This window comes from Hemiscyllium ocellatum, chromosome 33 (assembly GCF_020745735.1).
Source record: "Hemiscyllium ocellatum isolate sHemOce1 chromosome 33, sHemOce1.pat.X.cur, whole genome shotgun sequence".
NCBI lineage: Eukaryota > Metazoa > Chordata > Chondrichthyes > Orectolobiformes > Hemiscylliidae > Hemiscyllium > Hemiscyllium ocellatum.
The window spans coordinates 22,719,389-22,738,292 of NC_083433.1; the positions used below are offsets into that span (position 1 = coordinate 22,719,389).

At 38.5% G+C, this 18,904-nt stretch overlaps 1 protein-coding gene across 1 annotated transcript in view; it reads left to right on the forward strand.

Moving 5' to 3' along the window:
- The window catches only part of LOC132831480 (histone acetyltransferase p300-like), a 123,475-nt gene that overhangs the window by 90,494 nt on the left and 14,077 nt on the right, over positions 1 to 18,904 (forward strand). The window contains exons 19-26 of the mRNA XM_060849644.1: positions 5,265 to 5,353; positions 6,532 to 6,612; positions 6,990 to 7,046; positions 7,889 to 7,966; positions 9,227 to 9,294; positions 10,186 to 10,336; positions 17,158 to 17,304; positions 18,317 to 18,430. Of these exons, the coding sequence (XP_060705627.1) occupies positions 5,265 to 5,353; positions 6,532 to 6,612; positions 6,990 to 7,046; positions 7,889 to 7,966; positions 9,227 to 9,294; positions 10,186 to 10,336; positions 17,158 to 17,304; positions 18,317 to 18,430 (785 nt within the window). The remainder of the gene's footprint in view (positions 1 to 5,264; positions 5,354 to 6,531; positions 6,613 to 6,989; positions 7,047 to 7,888; positions 7,967 to 9,226; positions 9,295 to 10,185; positions 10,337 to 17,157; positions 17,305 to 18,316; positions 18,431 to 18,904) is intronic.

Genomic DNA, 18,904 nt, shown 5'->3' on the forward strand with positions numbered 1-18,904 from the left:
TGATCTAAGGATTACTACCAGTACCACGTACCATTCAGTGTACTCAAAATAGCCAGATAAATTAGATCACCTGGCTGAAGAGATGATGTGAGGTGGAGACTTTCAGATTCCTTGGGGGCATTGAGACTAGTTCTGGTGGGATGGGGGAGGTGCCTGGAGAAGTACAAACTGACATGTTACACCTGGGCAGGAGTGGGACTGGTTTCCTACGGGGAATATTTGCCAGGCTGGTTGGTGAGGCTTTAAACTAAAATGGCAGGTGGGTAGGAACGTATGCATGGAGTCAGAGGAAGGGGAATCAAGGACAAGAACAAAAGAAAAGAAATAAAGCGATGGGCAGAGAAATCAAGGGCCATGATTAAACAGGGCCACCGTGAAAAATATTGGGAATGGAACAAGTAATACTAAAAAGACAACCCTTAGGCTTTGTGCTTTAATGTATAGAGCATCACAAAAAATGAATGAATTAATTTTGGAAAATGGATGAAAGCAGGTATGAAATTGCCTGGATTATGGGGACATGGCTGCAGGGTGATCATGGATGAGAACATCCAGGGATATTCAATATTTAGAAAGAACAGACGAGAAAGGAAGTAGTGTTGCTGGTTATGGAAGAAATTAATGCAATGGTGAGAAAGGATATTAGTTCTGACATTGTGGGGTCTGAATGTTAGAGCTAAAAAGCACCAAGAGGCAAAAAAAACATGAATGGGTATTGTGTATGGATCCCGAACTGCAGGGGTGGTGTCGGGCATAGCATTAAACAGGAAATTAGAAATGCATGCAACAAAGACACATCTGTAATTATGGGTGAATTTAATTTGCATAAAGTTTGGACAAACAAAATTAGTAAGAATGTCATAGAGGAGGAATTCCTGGAGTTGTATGTGAGATACCAACGAGAGAACAGGCCATCCCAGTCTGCTTATAATGTAATGAGAGATGAATAATTGACCTTCTAGTTGTATAACAGGCCTTTTAAGAATGAGCAACCGTATGATAAAATTCCTCATCGATGTAGAGTGAGATATTTGGTTCTGAAGCTAGGGTCCTGAATCTGAATGGAGAAAATGAGATGCGAGGTGGCTATGATAGGTTAAAGGGATACTGATGAAAATGAGGGTAAATATTCAAAAGCTCATGGGTCAGCTGCACCAATTATTCATTCCTGTCTGCCGCAAAAGTAGAACAAGAAAGATAGCCGATCCATGGCTTACAAGGGAAAATTTAGTTAGTACTAGATCAAAGGAAGAGGTGTACAAATTGGCTGGAAAAATGCAACAGACCTCAGAAGTAGGAGCGGTTTAGAATTCAACAAAGGAGGAAAGGGAGATTGATTAAGAAAGGGAAAATAGAATATGAGTAAGCCTGTGGGACACATTAAACTGTATGTAAAAGTTTCTGTTGTTATCTGAAACAAAAAAAATTGAAGACAAATGTAGATCCTATACAATCAGAAACCGGGGCATTTACAATGAGAAACAAAGAAATAGCTCCCCAACTAAATGCATACTTTGGTTCTGTGATTACACTGGAGGATCCAAATAACATACTCAGAAATGTTGAGAAATACAGGGTTTTGTGAGAGGGAAGGATTGAGGAAATCAGCAGGAAAATGATATTGTGTAAAATGATGAGATTGGAGACAGATGAATCCCTAGGGCCTGATTATCTAAATCCCAGACTACTAAAGGAAGTAGCATAGAAGTAATAGTTATGATATTACTCATCTTAGACTCTGCAGCAGTTCCTACAGGTTGGTGGGTAGCTAATATAACTGTTCTATTTAAAAAGGGAGGCAGGGAGAAATTATAGACCAGTCAGTCAGAGTCATTGAGGAGAATGATAGAATTCATTATAAAAGACTTAATAGCAGAGCATTTGGAAAACAGTAGAATTCTTTGGGGACTCTGCTGTTATGGGGAAGCCAATGGATGTGGTTTATTTTGGCATTCAGAAGGCTTTTGACGAAGTCCCACATAAGAGATCAGTGTGTAAAATTAAAGCACATGGGTTGGGGGTAATGTATGGAAATAAATCTCTATCGCAGACAGGAAGCCAAGCATAGGAATAAAGAAGTCATTTTCTGGATTGGTAAGCAAGTGACTAGTGGGATGTTGACAATTTGGGTGGAAGGGTTAGCTGGAAGGAGGATGTAGAAATCCAAGTGTGATTTGGGCAAGTTAAGTGAGTGGGGAAGTGCATGGCACTTACAGTAAAATGTGCATAAATGTGAGATTATCCACTTTGGGATCAAAAACAGATGGTAGATTATTATCTGACAGTAAATTGAAAGAGGGGAATATGCACAGACCTGGGAGTTGTCCTCGTACACCATTCATCCAAGATGAGCATGCAAGTGTAGCAGGCTGTCAAAAAGGCAAATAGTATATTGTCCTTCATAGTGAGAGGCTTACGATACAAGAGCAGTCATGTCTTGCTGCAGTTATACAGGGCCTTGGTGAGAACGCACCTCAAATGTTGTTTACAGTTTTGGTCTGTATCTGAGGAGGGATGTTCTTGCTATTGAAGGTTTACCAGACTGATTCCTGGGAATGACAGGACTTAGGTAAGAAGAAAGGCTAAATCTGTTCTGATTATATTTGTTGGCATTTAGAAGAATGAAGGGGTTCTCATAGAAACCAACAAAATTCTAACATGACTAAACCGGGTAGATGCAGTCAGGATGAGTCTTGGTTCCAAGTGATGGGACAATTGGAACGAAGGGTCATAGTTTAAGTATCGGGGTAAACCTTTTGGGATTGAAATGAGAACAAATTTCTTAATCCAGAGTGGGGTGGCCATGTGGAAATTGCTACAGCAAAAGCAGTTGAAGCTAAACCAACTTATGGATATTTCATCTGGAACTAAAAGGATCAAAGGGTCTGGGGCAAAGGTGAGAACAGGCTTATTGAGTTGGATGATCAGCTATGTTCATAATGAATGGCAAAGCAGGCTATTTTCTATGATTCTGTGGTTTTGCGAATTGAGTTACCAATTAGCACTCTACTTTTCATCATCTATGTAGTCTGAGTCAGGAGTTAAGATAAGTGACTGTATTTCTGATGATACTAAAACAGCTCCACACCATTCATGACATAATTGCCTTCTTGAAAGGTGCCTGTTTCACTGTAAACACTAATCACCTCTACTATATAGAAGCTGCATTGCAGCAGCTCATCCTGGGATGCACCTCCCAGAACCAAGACCTTGACCATCCAGAAAGATGAGGGTAGCAAATGGATTGGAACATTATCACCTGCAGATTCTTCAAATTAAACACTATTCTGACTTGGAACACATCACCATTCCTCGTTGTTGGCTCAAACTCCTGGTACTCCAAGCTAAGAGCACTGTGACTGTACCTTTGCCATGTGAACTTCAATGGTCTAAAGATGCAGTAAGCGGGGATGGACGATATATGCTAACTTTCTCAGGCACCCATATAGGGTAAAAGAAGCTTTTGTAACAAAATGTCCACAAACAAGGAGCATTGTTATTTCACAATTAAGGCCGAAACATTAAAGTGCAAGTCTTATGCCATTGCTATTGAGATAATGCATTTTGTTTTCCTCCTGAACTAATGTCACAATTGCCTTCATAGATATTTTGATCTCTGTCCTCTGAGACAATCTCAAAATCATCATATTCTGTTCACTGACCGTTGATTTTCTTAAGTAAGCTTACAGGTTGAGTTGGTAGTTAGGCTGGCAAATACCATGTTGTCATTCATCTCGAGAGGACTAGAAATCAAAACGGGTGTATTATGAGGCTTTATAAGGCTCTAATTAGTCCACATTTGGAGAACTGTGAGCAATTTTGGGCCCCATATCTCCTGAAATCCAGGCTTAACATACGAGAAATGTTTGAGGACTCTGGGACTATGAGTTTAGAAGAATGAGGGAAGATCTGATTGAAACTTACAGAATATTGAACGGCCGAGACAGAGTGGACTTTGAGTAGATGCTTCCATTTGCAAGAGAGACAAGGACCTGTGGGCACAGCCTTAGAGTAGAGGGAAGACCTTTTAGAAAAGAAATAAGGAGAAACTTCCTTAGCAAGTGAGTGGCAAATCTGTGGAACTCATTGCCACAGGAAGGTGTGCAGGCCATGTCATTGACTATAATAGAGATGGGTAAGTTCTTGATTGCCAAAGAGATCAACGGTTACAGGGAGAAAACTGGAAAATGAGGTTGACAATCCTGTCAGCTATGATCGAATGTCAGAGTAAATTCGATGGACCGAATGGCCTAACTTCTGTTCCTATGGTCTTATGGTTTCAGCCGACAATATTCTTGTTCAAGTACACAAGTAGTTGGTTGAAGTTGATGGTTAAAATGTAAAATGCTTGACTGTAGTGCTTGTACTAATGAATTAAGTAGGCACCAGAGGGATTGTAAGAGAGCTAAACAATTAAATTCTCTTAGTGCCTTCCTGTCTAACATAGAATCCCAACAATACTGAAGTAGGCCACTCAGCCTGAGTCTGCACTACCCTTCGAACAGCATACCACCCAACTCTTGCCCCTTACCCTGTCCCTATAACCTGCGTTTATGATAACAAATCAGCCTAACCTGTACATCCCTGGACAATTTAGCATGGCCAGTCCACCTATCTGCACATCTTTGGGCTGGGAGGAAACTAGAGCACCCAGCAAAAACCTCCCAGGCACTGGGAACACACTGGAGAACATACAAATTCTATAAGTCACCCATTGGAATTGAACCTGGGTCCCCGGTGTTCTGAGGTAACGGTGCTAATCACTAAGCCACCATATCACCCCATGTTCTATGTTTAAAACCTGTAATTATAGCCCTTTACCGTTTCCATTCTGCCTTCTTCCTACTCCCATAATCTCTGGCCATTTTCTTGTATCACTTTCAGTCCATATCTCCCAAATCTATTTCAGCTCTGCTTCTTTTAATATTCACTGTCGGAAGTAAATCCTGTTCTAAATTGTTTTGATTGTATCCTTAGTGCCCCAATTGTTTTGTCTTTTAGTCCTCCATTTATCGCATCTGAATTCATTGAGCCTTTATCTATGTTAAAGGCATGATAAAAATCTGCTACTGCCATAGGTCTGTGACATGGAGCTCCATTTGTATTTGGCACCAGCTGATACTGCTTTTTTAAAGCACAATGTGGAAGCTATAATTATGGGTTCCGACGTTCAGTGGCATTTGAGCAGCAGAAAGTAACCACCTTTTTCTCAGCTGTTTCGAAGTGTTGCTCAAGTTGTAATAATTTCCTTTTGTTCTTTGTAGCTGGAATTTTCACCGCAGACCCTCTGTTGCTATGGAAAACAGTTGTGTACGATCCCTCGGGATGCTACCTATTACAGTTATCAAAACCGGTGAGGTGGCTTCTAGATCAGCCAGCAAAACAGTTTTTAAAATAAATCTGTCAAATTTGCTTTGATTTCTATCAAACTTTACTAACTGCCTAGTTAGACGGTTAATAAGTCTTGTCTATTTATTAAAATCTACACTATCCATCAAATTATCACAGTCCTGTTCAGGATACTGTAAGTCCTTGCATGATGAAAAATATTGATAGTGGATGCAGACACTGAAGTTGCTGCTTGTGGGGAAGAGCCTAACTTGAAGCTGCCCATATAAGATAGTCACCAATATAACTAATAGTGAATTCAAGAAAATTCTTTACTCCGGAATCAGAACACTGAGTAGTTCAACTGAATAGTATATAGTTTCAAGAGAAAACTAGACAAACTTGAAGGGAGTAGATAGTTTTAAATGTGGGTTTACATGAGGAAAGGCAGTTGGAGACTTGAGCTCGGTATAAATAATGAACTGGGGCTGGTTGGGCCAAGTGATCTGTTTCCGTGAAATATCCATTGTATTCTTTTGTAACTTGTATTGTTGGGTGAACACAACAATATAAGTTCTTTAATGACCTTATATAGATTGTTAGTCTTGAGGGTGGGAAGAAATGGACCTCTTGAGTTACTTAATTTGCTATGATGATTCCAATAGAGGCTAATTTATTGTCTAAATGTGATCAGGGAAGTTGTACCAAAAACGAGGCAATTCGATACAGTAGTAATAAAAATTAAATGGGTAACCTGAGGAATTTTAAAAATATTCTGATAGAACAGCATCGTACTGATGTTTATTGAGCAGAATTTGTGTGTCTCCTACGTATGGACTGCGACAGGACCATGTCAGTTGGCGTTTTCTTAATCAAACTTACATGGGTTGTATCTTCTAATTAATAATGTGGTTTTATACTCGCAATGCAAATGGTCATCATTTCTACACTGAATAATCAACCTATATTTATGAGCAAAGTTTAAAAATACATGTCTGTCTTAATCCTTTGCTAAATTTTGAAAAACTAATATTCATAAAATTGGTTATGTGCACTCCCTTACTTTCTACCTTTTTTCTCTCAAGTATTCTCATTCATTATTAGTGCTTTTAACATGATCCTTTGACTGGTCACCAATTTATTTTATTTGTGTTCACTTGGTTATACATGTAAAGTTTTTCAAAATATGTTTGTTTTAAACAGGTATCACTTCTGTGAGAAATGTTTCAATGAAATCCAGGGAGAAACGGTCTCTCTAGGTGATGACCCAACGCAACCTCAAACGTAAGTGTACTCTCTGGCTTTCTTTAAGGGATTTAAAATTGATGACTGCCTTAATTTTAAATGACTAAAGAATGTAGGTATTGTAAGTTTTCATTATGGATAGAATAAATTCTATATTTAACAGTTACCAGATGCCAAGATCCTTGGATTTGAAGGCAGAAAGTGGCACCAGTGTCAAAACTCCTTGACTTTTGTGTAACAAAATTTGGTCACTTGTTTATTTGCAGAATGTGTGAGGATGTTATAGATATTGCCAGAAAATAACAATTTTAAGTTCTCCACCAGTGCAGTCTTTTGTACTGTGATACATGTATTCTGGCTGTAGGTTTGATCACTGTCTCTTGCTGCCTGCTATAATGTATTTTAATTTCTGTTAGGACTATTTCTAAGGAACAGTTCTCAAAGAAGAAGAATGATACACTGGACCCTGAAATGTAAGTGTTTTTAGGTTCAGTTATTTGTTCTTAATGGGGTTGTAGGTAATATTGTCCTGTCACTTTTATTACCTTAAAGATGGTCTTGAGCCATCCTGCCTCTGCACTCCTATGATGCTCCCACCTCCATTTACTGTTTTTCTCTATTTTTGAAAAAATGGGTAAACGTGAAATACCACTAATTAGCTGATCCAACCAGGAAGCATGACAAGTCAAAACCAGATTGATGGATTTTGTTCCCTGCAGGAAACATATAATCTTAAAAGTGTTGAGTGTTGGAAACTTATGAATTCATTTTTATTATTGTGGGTCATAGGATTTGCAGAACCTTCACGATGTCATATTGTTTTCAACCGAGTTTGTCTGTAAAGAAGAAATCTCAAAAACCAACAGAACGGTTCAGCAAAACTTGTTGTTATAGGATAAGGTCCAAAGAAGAACTGATAAATTTTTGCAAAAGTATGGATCCAGCCCCTTGAGTTTTTTAAAGGATCAGTTTACATTGGGGGATATATTGAAACTTTTTTTAATATAAAGAATATTGAGAGATATTTAATTTGGAATGTTGTTAGTTTGTTTTAGAATGTTGTGGATTGTCCCAAAATGTGAGCATCATTTTCATAGCAGATTGGGGTGGCTTCATGTCAATCCAGGCTCAACAATGAGTTGAAGTGCTTAATTAGAGAAAACTTCCTTTTTTTTCAAGCTTTGTAGTTGCAGAGCATTGGTCAGCAAGGAATAAGTCTGAAGGGGAAACTGTAATTTGCAAAGTTTGATCAACATGTTGGAGGCATGTACTGTAGCACTCTTCACTTGTTGATAATCGCTTCTTCTCTTTGTAGATTTGTTGAATGTACTGAATGTGGTCGGAAAATGCATCAAATCTGTGTCCTTCACCACGAACTTATTTGGCCCTCAGGGTGAGTTGCATTGCAAATAAAAGTTGTAAGTTTAATACAAATGTGCAGAAATTATCTTTGCATTCATCATAAAAGAGTTTAGGTTAAGTTATTCTGTAAATACAAAGATCATTGCCATTGAAATCAAAAAGTAGAGCCCTTCATTGAGTTAGAGTTATAGCAAGATATGGGTGACCTGTGTACCCAAAGGATTCACTGGTTTAGTCTTTTGTCTATGTTGATCTCTTTAACTCGACCACGTCAGCAGCAGAGGTGCTTCAATTACTTTAGTTAGGAAGGAGAAATTCCAAAAGAATTCCTGTTCATATTGTTCAGTGACTCCTGCTGGGGCATTTGGTGACAATTCTAGCAAACGGAGATAGAATGCCTTCTATAATATAATACCTTGATGCTGTCTTGATGACTGACTATTTGGTCATGAAAGAAATTATAGCTAAGCTTAGAGGACTTTTTTTCTCTAAAAATGAGGGGGAAGAATTTTTTTGTTTGTTCCTGAAATCCATCCGTCGTTTTTTGTCCATGTATGTTTGTCGGCATGGATATATTGACTCAATTTGCTGCACCATCTAGATCAAAACCCTACTCTGAACTTTGTGATGCTGAAAGCAACGTTGATGCCCATTTGTTCATAGAAGTGGATTGAGATTGCAAAGTTCTGTAGTGCCTACAGGTTGAGTACAACCGCTGAGATTGATATTGTATGCGTTGCTCAAAGGAGATATTAAGTCAAAGTTTTTTGATTTGCACTTATAAGAAACAGAGTGGAGAAGGTTTTTTTTGAGGACATGTAAAGCTGGGAATATCTGAAGGTAGCCTTCTTTGGATTTTGATATTTCTAGTGATGTGCTGCAGTAGACCAATGCCAGAAGCTTTGGAATCTGAGCTTTTATGGATTTGTTATATAAAATCATCTGGGGCAAAATTCACTATATCATTAGTCAGAAAACCTTGCAAAGACTTTTGACCGAATTTCCATGCCGACGTTTTGCAAGAGTGTCGAGTTGTAGAGATACTTACAAATGGTCAGTTTAGTTTCCTTGCACCATTGGGTTCAGTTCCTAACTGATTGCAAAAAAAAATTGTTTACATTACAGAGACCCTGTCCAAAATGCACTGACATTGTGCATGCTTTCATTGGTATGTCCCATTGTAGGAATGCATGTATTGTTGGAGAGTATAGTCAAATATGAAATATGTGCATCAAGCTAGGTTGTCAATTTATATTTTAAAAAAGCTCGGTTTTCTTTTTACCTGTTTCAGTTTTGTTTGTGATCCCTGCTTAAAGAAAACTGGGAAAACGAGAAAAGAAAATAAATTCTGTGCAAAAAGTAAGTTCTCTCAGTATTCAATATAAATGAGTATTGTAAAACGAGACAATTTTCAAGAAACCTTTCAAGAAAATTTTCTGATGGATAGAAAAGAAAGGAGCAAGAATAGGCCATTCAGTTCCATTGGGCCTTCTCCACCATTGATTTTTAGAAGTACCAAGTACTTTAAATCTGTCTTGTACAAAAAATGTGATAATGTGCATAATGGATTGTCTGTCTGGTTAATCGTGAGTATTGATGTCTAAGCCTTCCACAGCTGATATTGGGAATCTGTTGAACAACAGTGCTTGTAACTGAGCTTGATTCTCCCTACCTGATCTTTCATTCAGGAGGTGATCACTGGATAGCAATCAGATGTCCTGAGAGAGGTTTTTTAACCTATCTGACACACACATTCTTATCTAAAACTTTAAGTTGTTAAAGTCAATCTTGTCCTTGTGGCTGCTTTAGCTAAGATGAGCAAACTACACGAGTTAACAATTGGATTTGAATCTTATTGATCTGTGTTTCATCAGCAAACCAATTTTGCCAACTGAAGAATTGAACAAGTCATAAGTGGCCTTTTAAAATTAGTGTCCTTCCTAAGCTGCTAGGAACAGCATGCTGGTTCATGGTGCTTTAAAAGTTCTTGAAACCATCTTCCTCAAGTGTTCCCTTTACAGTTAATCATGCTGACTAAAATCAAAACAGACATGGACAAACAAAATGTTGCAATATGTTGTAACCAATCTTACTACACCCTAGCAGTGATTTATAATTGTGCCCTGTTAGCTGTGAAATAGAAGGAGAATAAATATAACTGAAACCCTTTTCTTTCTTGATAAAAATGCAGTAGTAAAATACAACAAGAATGCAGTAGTTGACATTTTCATTCAAATTTCTTCTTCCTAGGGTTACCAACCACTAAACTAGGTGTTTACCTAGAAACCCGTATTAATGACTTCCTCCGCAGACAGAATCACCCGGAGGCTGGCGAGTGCACAGTACGGGTGGTGCACAGTTCAGATAAAACGGTGGAAGTTAAGCCAGGAATGAAGGCGAGGTGAGAAATGCTGTTTTCGTTTTTGCAGAAACTTGAAGGTCAGAAGTTACCAAAATACATGTAAGTTACATCTTGAATATGTGTACAACAACAGCTTGCATTCATAACAGAAGCATGAGGGAACAAATGGATGCAGATCTGAAGAAGGGATGTCAGAGAATAGTGTAAAAGCTCAAAGAGATGGGTATTGAAGAGAGTAGGTTAGTTCTGTAAAAGTCTTGATTTATTTGTTCATGGAGTATTGGCATTGCTGGCAAAGCCAGCATTTATTGACCTTCTCTAATGGAGTTAGGTCAACACTTTGTTGTATATATGCATGTATGCATGCCAGCCTGGTTAGGGGAATAGGCGACTTAATTCCTTGAAGGGAATTAGAGAGTCAGTTGAGTTTTTACAACAAGTGACAGTGGTTACATAATTGCCACCTGACTAGCTTTTTAATTCCAGATTTTTGTTTTGTCATGGTGGGATTTGCTCCCATGTCACCAGAGCATCAACCTTGACCTCTAGATTACTATCCTAATAATTCCACTGACCCCCTGAAGGTATCTAGGATGTCTCATAAAATCACTTTTCCTCTTTGAAAAGGAATCTTTTTATTTGCCTTATCCTGCAAGCAGCATTCTGCTAGTTCCTTTAGTATTCATTCATGAATATTAACATATTACTATGGTTGGTCTTAATTTTATACTTGTCACACTTCTGGACATTGATAGGGGAGATTTGATGATGCCATAAATATCAGTGGTTGGGGAAGCGGTCTTTATTTGTTTCAGTTATGGAGATTGTAATCATCTGTGTGATGCAGATGTCTGAGCTTCCCATAATGCTAGTGTACTCTTTGACTCTGCACTCATTGTAACTGAGCTTAGTCTTATCCTCATGGACCTCATTGGGAGGAAGAGGGTGGTTAAATAGAGCTTGAGTTGTAAGCGAGCTTGTTCATCCTGAGGTGGTGGAGAGGGATTGTTTGGAGTTACGGCAAAAGAATGAATACAGTGACATTTTCCAACGAGGATGCTGGCCTTGCATTTGACGTTGTCAAAGGTTGCAGAGGAAGAAATGCACCATGTTGTGAGAATGCCATCTGTGACTTCAGTTAGAACTTCCCCTGTGCCATGGCATGGCCAGAACTCTGGTGGGCTTCTGAGAATGTGGCATTGATGATCGCAAATGTAGAAAATGCACATGCATGTGTTGGACAATGAGAAGAAAGTAAGTAGAGCTGAGATGGAAGTTAGTAAGGGCAGAGAGATTGAAGATGGTAATAATGGGGATTTTTGAACATTGAAGGTGGTGCCTGTAGAGCAAAACAGTTTCATGTTAGCATGGTAGTGGAGAATTTGACAATAATTCAGATTGAGAGCACAAGTGGGGTTTTGGACTAAATGTATTTGGAGACTATTAAGTTGAGACAAGTCGTAGGAAGATGATTAGGAGTTTGTGACTAGATAGGCTTGTGTGGGGATGGAGAATTTTTGTTAAGTTCATTTACTGAATGTGAGTATTGTTGGCTTGGTCAGTATTAATTTCATATCACCTTCTCAAACATCTAGTGATGATAAGCTCCCTTCTGAACTGGTGCACTCACCATGCTGTTAGAGAATTCTGGGTTTTGACAGTGTCGCAGTGAAATAACAGCGTATCGTTCCAAATTGAGATGGTGTGTGACTTGGAAGGGAACTTGATGTTGTCATCCACCTGCTGCGCATGTCCTTCTTAGTGTAGAGGTTACAGGTTCAGGAAGTGCTGTCTAAGGAGCCTTGGTGAGTTGTTGTTATGCATTTTATAGATGTCACACACTGGTGTCACTATGCTTCACTGGTGGAGGGAACAAATATTGAAGATGATCAGTTGCTAATCAGGAGGGTACTTTGTCCTGGGTAGTTTTGAACTACTTGAGTGTTGCTGGAACTGCACAAAGCCAGGCAAGTGCAGATTATTCCATCATATTCCTCACTTTGCCTTCTAGGTGATGAATGTGCTTTGGGGAGCCGGGATAAAGTTACTCCAGAATTTCTAGTGTCTGACCTGCTCTTAGACCACGTTTAAATGGCTGGTTCAGTTCAGTTTCTGATCAACATCTATCTCTAGGATGTTATTTATCAGCAATGGTAATGCCAATGATTGTCAAGAGCAAAGGCTTGTTTCTGTCTTGTCGAGTGATGGTATTTATCTGGCACTTTGGAACCATGACTGTTACTTGCCAGTAGGCAAAAGTGAGGACTGCAGATGCTGGAGATCAGAGTCAAGATTAGAGTGGTGCTGGAAATGCACAGCAGGTCAAGCAGCATCTGAGGAGCAGGAAAATCGACATTTCAGGCAAAAGTTCTTCGTCAGGAATGACTGTTACTTGCCAGTAATCACCCAAGCTTGGGTAGTAGCCAGATTGTGCTGGCTCCATAGCTGAGTCATTAATGGCACTGAACATTGTGCAGCCATCAGTTAATACCCCCTTATAATGAAGTGATGATCACTGATAGAGCAGCTAATGATGGTTAAATTTTGGATACTACCCTGAGAATCAAAGATCTTTATAGTGTGGTGGTAGCATCTCTAGTTTCAAGATGGGTGTGCTTGGTCTAAGCCCCCATCTGCTCCAAAGGTATGTGATAACATCTCTGAACAGATTGATTTTTTAAAAATTCTACCCTGAGAAACTCCTGTAGTGATTTCCTGTGGCTAAGATGACTGATCTCCAAAAAGCCACCATTGTGTTCCATTGATTCCATCAGGTGAGGAGTTTTCTCTTATTCTCATTGACTGTAGTTTTCATAGGTGTCATGCTCCATTTTCCTAGGTGCTGTACTCGATCACATGTTATCTTGATTCAAGAGTAGTCACTCTCCTTTCCCCTGTTGAGATCAGCTACTTTGTCTGTCCAAGGCTGTAATAAAATAAGGAGTTGAATAGGCCTGGCAGAGTCCAAGCTGAGCATCAATAAACAGGTTATTGTACTGTTGGCGACACCATCCATTGCTGACTGAACCTTTTGGGTTCTCTTTGCTATATAGGGTAAATGATTAATAGCTTTGATGCTGGATATTGAGGTTACATACAGTTTGATTTGGTCCAACCAGATGATTGGCTAAGACAGCTTTACGCCAAAAATGCTCCAGTTGAACCAACTGAGAATGGACATCTGGCGTCAAGGGTTATAAGGAAATATTTTGTGTTGGCTTTGTGAATGAATCAGATCGCTATAGTAGAGAGGATAGCCAAAATGGGTAACCTTGCATGGATCAATCAGTTGGCCAAAAACACTCTGCATGTTCATTTTTTCAGATTGGCACGTTCTAAGGAGTGAAGCCCTAAAGGGTTCTGTGGTCAGGACTTTATGAAGTTCATATCAAAGAGTTTGATTAGGGGATCAGAGGCATGGTAGCTAAATTTGTTGATGACACAAAAGATTGTTGTGAAGTTGGAATTAGAAGGAGGCAGACTAGGGGGGGGAATAAAAGAGAGGTTGATTTTTCACTCATTTACATCACTGGCTAGGCCAGCATTTATTGCTCCTGCCTAGCTGAGTCAACCATACTGCTATGGTTATGGAGACTATAATTTAGGCCAGACCAGGTACGATCAGCAGTTTCCTTTTCTAAAGGGCACACGTGATCCCAGTGGGTTTTTCTGACAACCGAAAATGGATTCACGGTCATCATTAGACTCTTAATTCTAGATTTTCACTGAATTCATATTCCATTTCTGCTAAGGCAGGATTCAAACCAGAACATTACCTGGGTCTTTTTATTAGCAGTCCATCCACTAGACAGTCATCTCCCCCTCATGAGTGGACAAATGGAATATAAACTTGGGAAAGTATTAATGGTTCTCTTGAGAAGCATAGCAGACAGATTAGCATTTAAACTGAGAATAACTGTAGAATTTGTAAGTGCACAGCAGTCTAGGTTTTCTTGTGCGTGTTCACAAAATGTTAGTGAGCAGATGCTGCAAGTCATTAAAGAATACCATTCCATTAGCCCCCATATTAGAAGAAGAATTGAACATAAATGTAAGGTTAGACTATTTTGTGATGTGTGCAATTTTGTCTTCTGATTTGAGAAAAGCTGTAAATATGTAGCAGTTGGTTCATAGAATGTTATAATACACAAGGAGACCATTCGGCCATCATATCTGTACTAGCTCCTGAAAGAGTTGCCCAGCTAGTCTCATTCTCCAGCCCTATCTCTGTAGCATATAAATCTATAATCAGCTCTCTTTCTAAATGTCTGGAATCTGCCCCCACCACTCTCCCAGGCATTGCTTTCCAAATTTTAATAACTCATTTAAAAATTTCTCCTCATCTCACTGCTAGTTCTCTTGCTGACAGTCTTGAAATTGTGATCCTCTTGTCACTGACAGACCAAGTAATGGAAACAGAATATCCTTCTTTACCCTGTCAAAATTGTTCATGAGTTTGAACATCTCAATAAAGTCGCCTATTAAATGTCCCTAGACTTTAAGATCAGGAGTCTGGAGAATTGATAATGAACAGTGAGGAAATGGCAGATGAATTGAGTATTTTCCATCTGTCTTCAGTGCAGAGGATACAAGTGATCTTCCAAAAGCAGCTAAAAATCAGGAAATGGAAGGGAGTGAAGAACTCAAAAGTTATAATCACTCGGGAAGTGGTGACGAGTACGTTGTCGGAGCCGAAGGCTGACAAGTGCCAGGGTCCTAACAGACTGCATTCTGAGGGTCTTGAAATAAGTAGCTAGTGAGATATTTGATGCATTGGTTTTAATTTCCCAAGATTCCTTGGATTAGGGAACATCCCAGTAGCTTGGAGGACAGCAAATATAACTATTTTATTGAAATAAGGAAGAAGGTAGATTGAAGGAAACTACACACCAGTTTGCTTAACATCTGTCATATGTAAAATGTTAGAAGCTGTTATATAGCAGGGCACTTAAGTTCAAGGCAACTAGGATAAATCCTGTGTAACAAATCAGTTGGAGTTGTTTGAGGATAGAACATGTGTTGCTGTTAATGGGGAATTGGGGCATGTACTTTACCTAGTTTTCCAGAGACATTTTGTAAAGTGCCCCAAAAAAAATTGTTGTAGAAAGTAGAAGCTCCTGCATAGGGGATATCACACTGGCATGGATAAACGATTGACTGTAAAGTAGGAAGCAGAGAGTAGGTTATAAAACCTTTTCTGGTTGTCGAGATGTAATGAGTGTGTCGAAGAGTTTGTTGCTAGTACCTCCATTATTTATAATTTGTATAAATGATTTAGATGAAGGGATAGACAGTGCAGTAGCCAAACTTGCTAATGAAAGAAGTATGGAAGTAACTTGTGAAGGAGGCTCCAAAAACATTGATAGGTTGAGTGAACGTACAAAGGTCTGTCAAATAGAGTACAGGCCTTTCTGCTATAACACACCCTGCGACAACATGAATTCACTGTAGCTTGATGGGCAAATTGGGGATGCTATTTGTAAAGCACTAACTTTTAACACATGTTGGCTGTAGCACAAGTGGTGATTCTGAAGCGTGATTTTTCTAGAACACAGTGTTGCACAAGAATGCAACTGTCGCATTATTGAAGAATTGACTGTGTATAGTTTGGGAAAATAAAATTTTCCATTTTGACCTAAGATTAAAAAGGAAGCATATTATCTAAATGGTGAAAGGTTAAAGACTTGTGAGATGTAGAGAGATCTAGATTTATTCGTGCATGAATTGTTAAGGGCGAGTATGGAGGTTAAGTAAATAATTAGGAAATGTCATAGAATATCACTTATCACAGGATTAAGTGTTGTTGGAATTCTTCAAGTGGAAGCAAAGCCTTCGAATATTTTAAGACAGAGATGGAAAAATTCTTGCTAAACACAGGGGTAAATATGTAGGGATGTGGATTTGAAGTTACCATGATCTTATTAAATGTGGAGCAAGCTTGAGGAGCCAAATAGTCTTCTACCCGACTGTATGGCCTGGCAGTGGGAGGAGAAGTCATTGCGAGTGATTCTCTGGTTACCATTTGATCATGGGCCACTTCTATGGAAATTCAAACCTGGGATTGGGGAAGCAAAAGTGATATGTATGTGGTCAGGATTAGCTGATCTTTTAAAGTATCTGAAAGAAAAGTCAATTTGGCTAAACGATTGATTGGTAAGATGGTGGAGAGAGCTTGTGTGTGACTGGGAGATGAAGAAAGTAGTGGGCTTTGCTCCACTGCAATGGATAAAATGTATTCATTAATTTGTGTTCCTGATTAGTGCTTTCAAGAAAGATTCACTGCAATTTAGTTTCAAAGCCTCCTGAATCAACATAAGAATTCTGTAATGTGAAGCAAGCATGCAACTCTAAATTAATTAAAATCCACTGAATACTAATTGAATGTGCATTAAGGTGATCAGTGATATAACTATATTGTACTTTGTCTCGTTTGTTCAGTTGTGAAATTAGTGAAGTTATTTGCCTAATCTTGGAGTTAGGGTGATACAGAATTCTTAAGTGACATATTGTTGGTTTTCTTAAAATAAAACAAAGCTTAACATAGTTTTTAGTTTGCTGTTTGTTTATATTCATAAACATTTTTTACTTAGTGTTAAAGAGAATAAAAGATGTATTAATGTTGTGTTTACCTCTGGTTTGAATGCATAAAGTTATCCAACCAAGAGTTAACCAGACTTCACCGGTCTGGCTATTTTAGTAGTGGAAGTGCAAAGTATTCTAATTTTTTGGTTCATCTAGCAGATTGGCTTAGGATTTACAAATGTGATTATTGTTATAGTTCATTTTTTTTGAATGTGCATTCTATTGTCAAAAGCAGAGAATTCAGTCAAAGCATTAGTTACTTGATGTATTTCTTCTAGGTTTGTTGATAATGGGGAGATGGCAGAGTCGTTTCCTTATCGAACAAAAGCTTTGTTTGCCTTTGAAGAAATTGATGGTGTGGACGTATGTTTTTTTGGCATGCATGTGCAAGAGTACGGTTCAGATTGTCCTCCACCCAATCAGAGGTGAGCCCAATGATTCACTAGTTTTAAAACTCATTGTATTATTTCCTCTCTGCAGCAGCTACTTTGAATGTTGGGTTATTTGTTAGAGTGTCAGTCAACTATCATGTCATGTACTTGAGGGTATGAGGCGAGAAATTGAGAATTTATTTTGCGTGTACCTGTATTTTGAACAGTATAAAATATTTGAACAATGGTCAGTTTCCTATGAGTTGCGTCCTGACCTTTTGACTGAAAATTAAATTTTAGAATCTTGACTTTAAGAGTATATACACTAATGAGTAAAGCTTTAGGAATTTGAGCATGTTCAATTTACAGTGGTGCAATGGGACATGGAAGTTTATTTAAAGTTTCTTTCAAGATTTTCAAATCATTCAGCAAATTGCTGACAAGATGTTCGTAACAGCAAATGACACAGAGGTTTAAAAATGATTAAGTTGAAGTGCAATGGGGTTAGTCAAATTTTATATTATTTTATAATAGGAGATTATTGAGGCAGGCCTAACACATGGGTTCAAGAGAAAATTTGGATAGATTTCTGAGAAAGAGAAAGAAAAAGGCATGGGTGAGGGTGAACAATGAAGGAGATAGGTGCACATTTAAGCTTTTCTTTTGTCCTAAAACTTATTTCTGTCTTTTTGCTTCCCGCCACAGCATAGCTAGTTAATAATTATCGATCTCTTTTTCAAAAGAGCAAGGTTTTGATTGTTTCAAATACCAGGTGAATGTTTGACTGGAAATATCGTGGTTGATGGGCCAAATAGGCATATTGTCATGTCATATGCTTACTTACAATATACTTTTTGAGTTACCGTTTGTTTGCAAGGCCTGACTTTGTTGTGGTTAGAAACGTATTACTTGAACTGGGTTCTGGTGCATTGTTGAGTGCTTTTAATAGCAAACAAAATATGCACGCATCTGATGTTCAGCTAAGAACCTCATCAAAAAAGAATGCTGTAATTTGAAAGTTTTTGTTATTTGCTTTTTTTGACAATTATTCTCTTTCCTTTGTTAGACGTGTGTACATATCATACCTCGACAGTGTACATTTCTTCCGCCCTCGATGTCTCAGAACAGCTGTCTATCATGAAATCCTGATTGGGTATTTAGAATATGTAAGGAAACTGGGGTAAGTGTACATTTTGGGAAGGCTGCTGTACTCAGTGTACCAAAATCTTCCCTAGACTTTTTATAACATTAGGTGCTGCACTGTTGAGATTCAGACACTGGTTATCTTGCATCTTGATTACTTTTCACAATACTCCTATTTGGTGTTGATTGTGAATTAATGTATTTATTGGCAATTTGTTTAATGAGAGAAAACCATTGAAGAAAAACAATATAGGTATATAGTAATTTGTCTTTGACTGCTTAATATTAAGTAAATGCTATTAATAATTTTTCACCAGATGAAATAATAAAATCCCTACAGAGTGGAAGCAGGCCATTTGTCGCATCGAGTCCCAGACCCACCTTTTATCCTATCCCTGTAACCCTGCATTTCCAATGGCTAATCCACCTAACCTGCATGTTTGGATTGTGGGAGGAAACCTGAGCACCTGGAGGAAACCCATGGAGAAACAGGGAAAATATGCAAACTCTA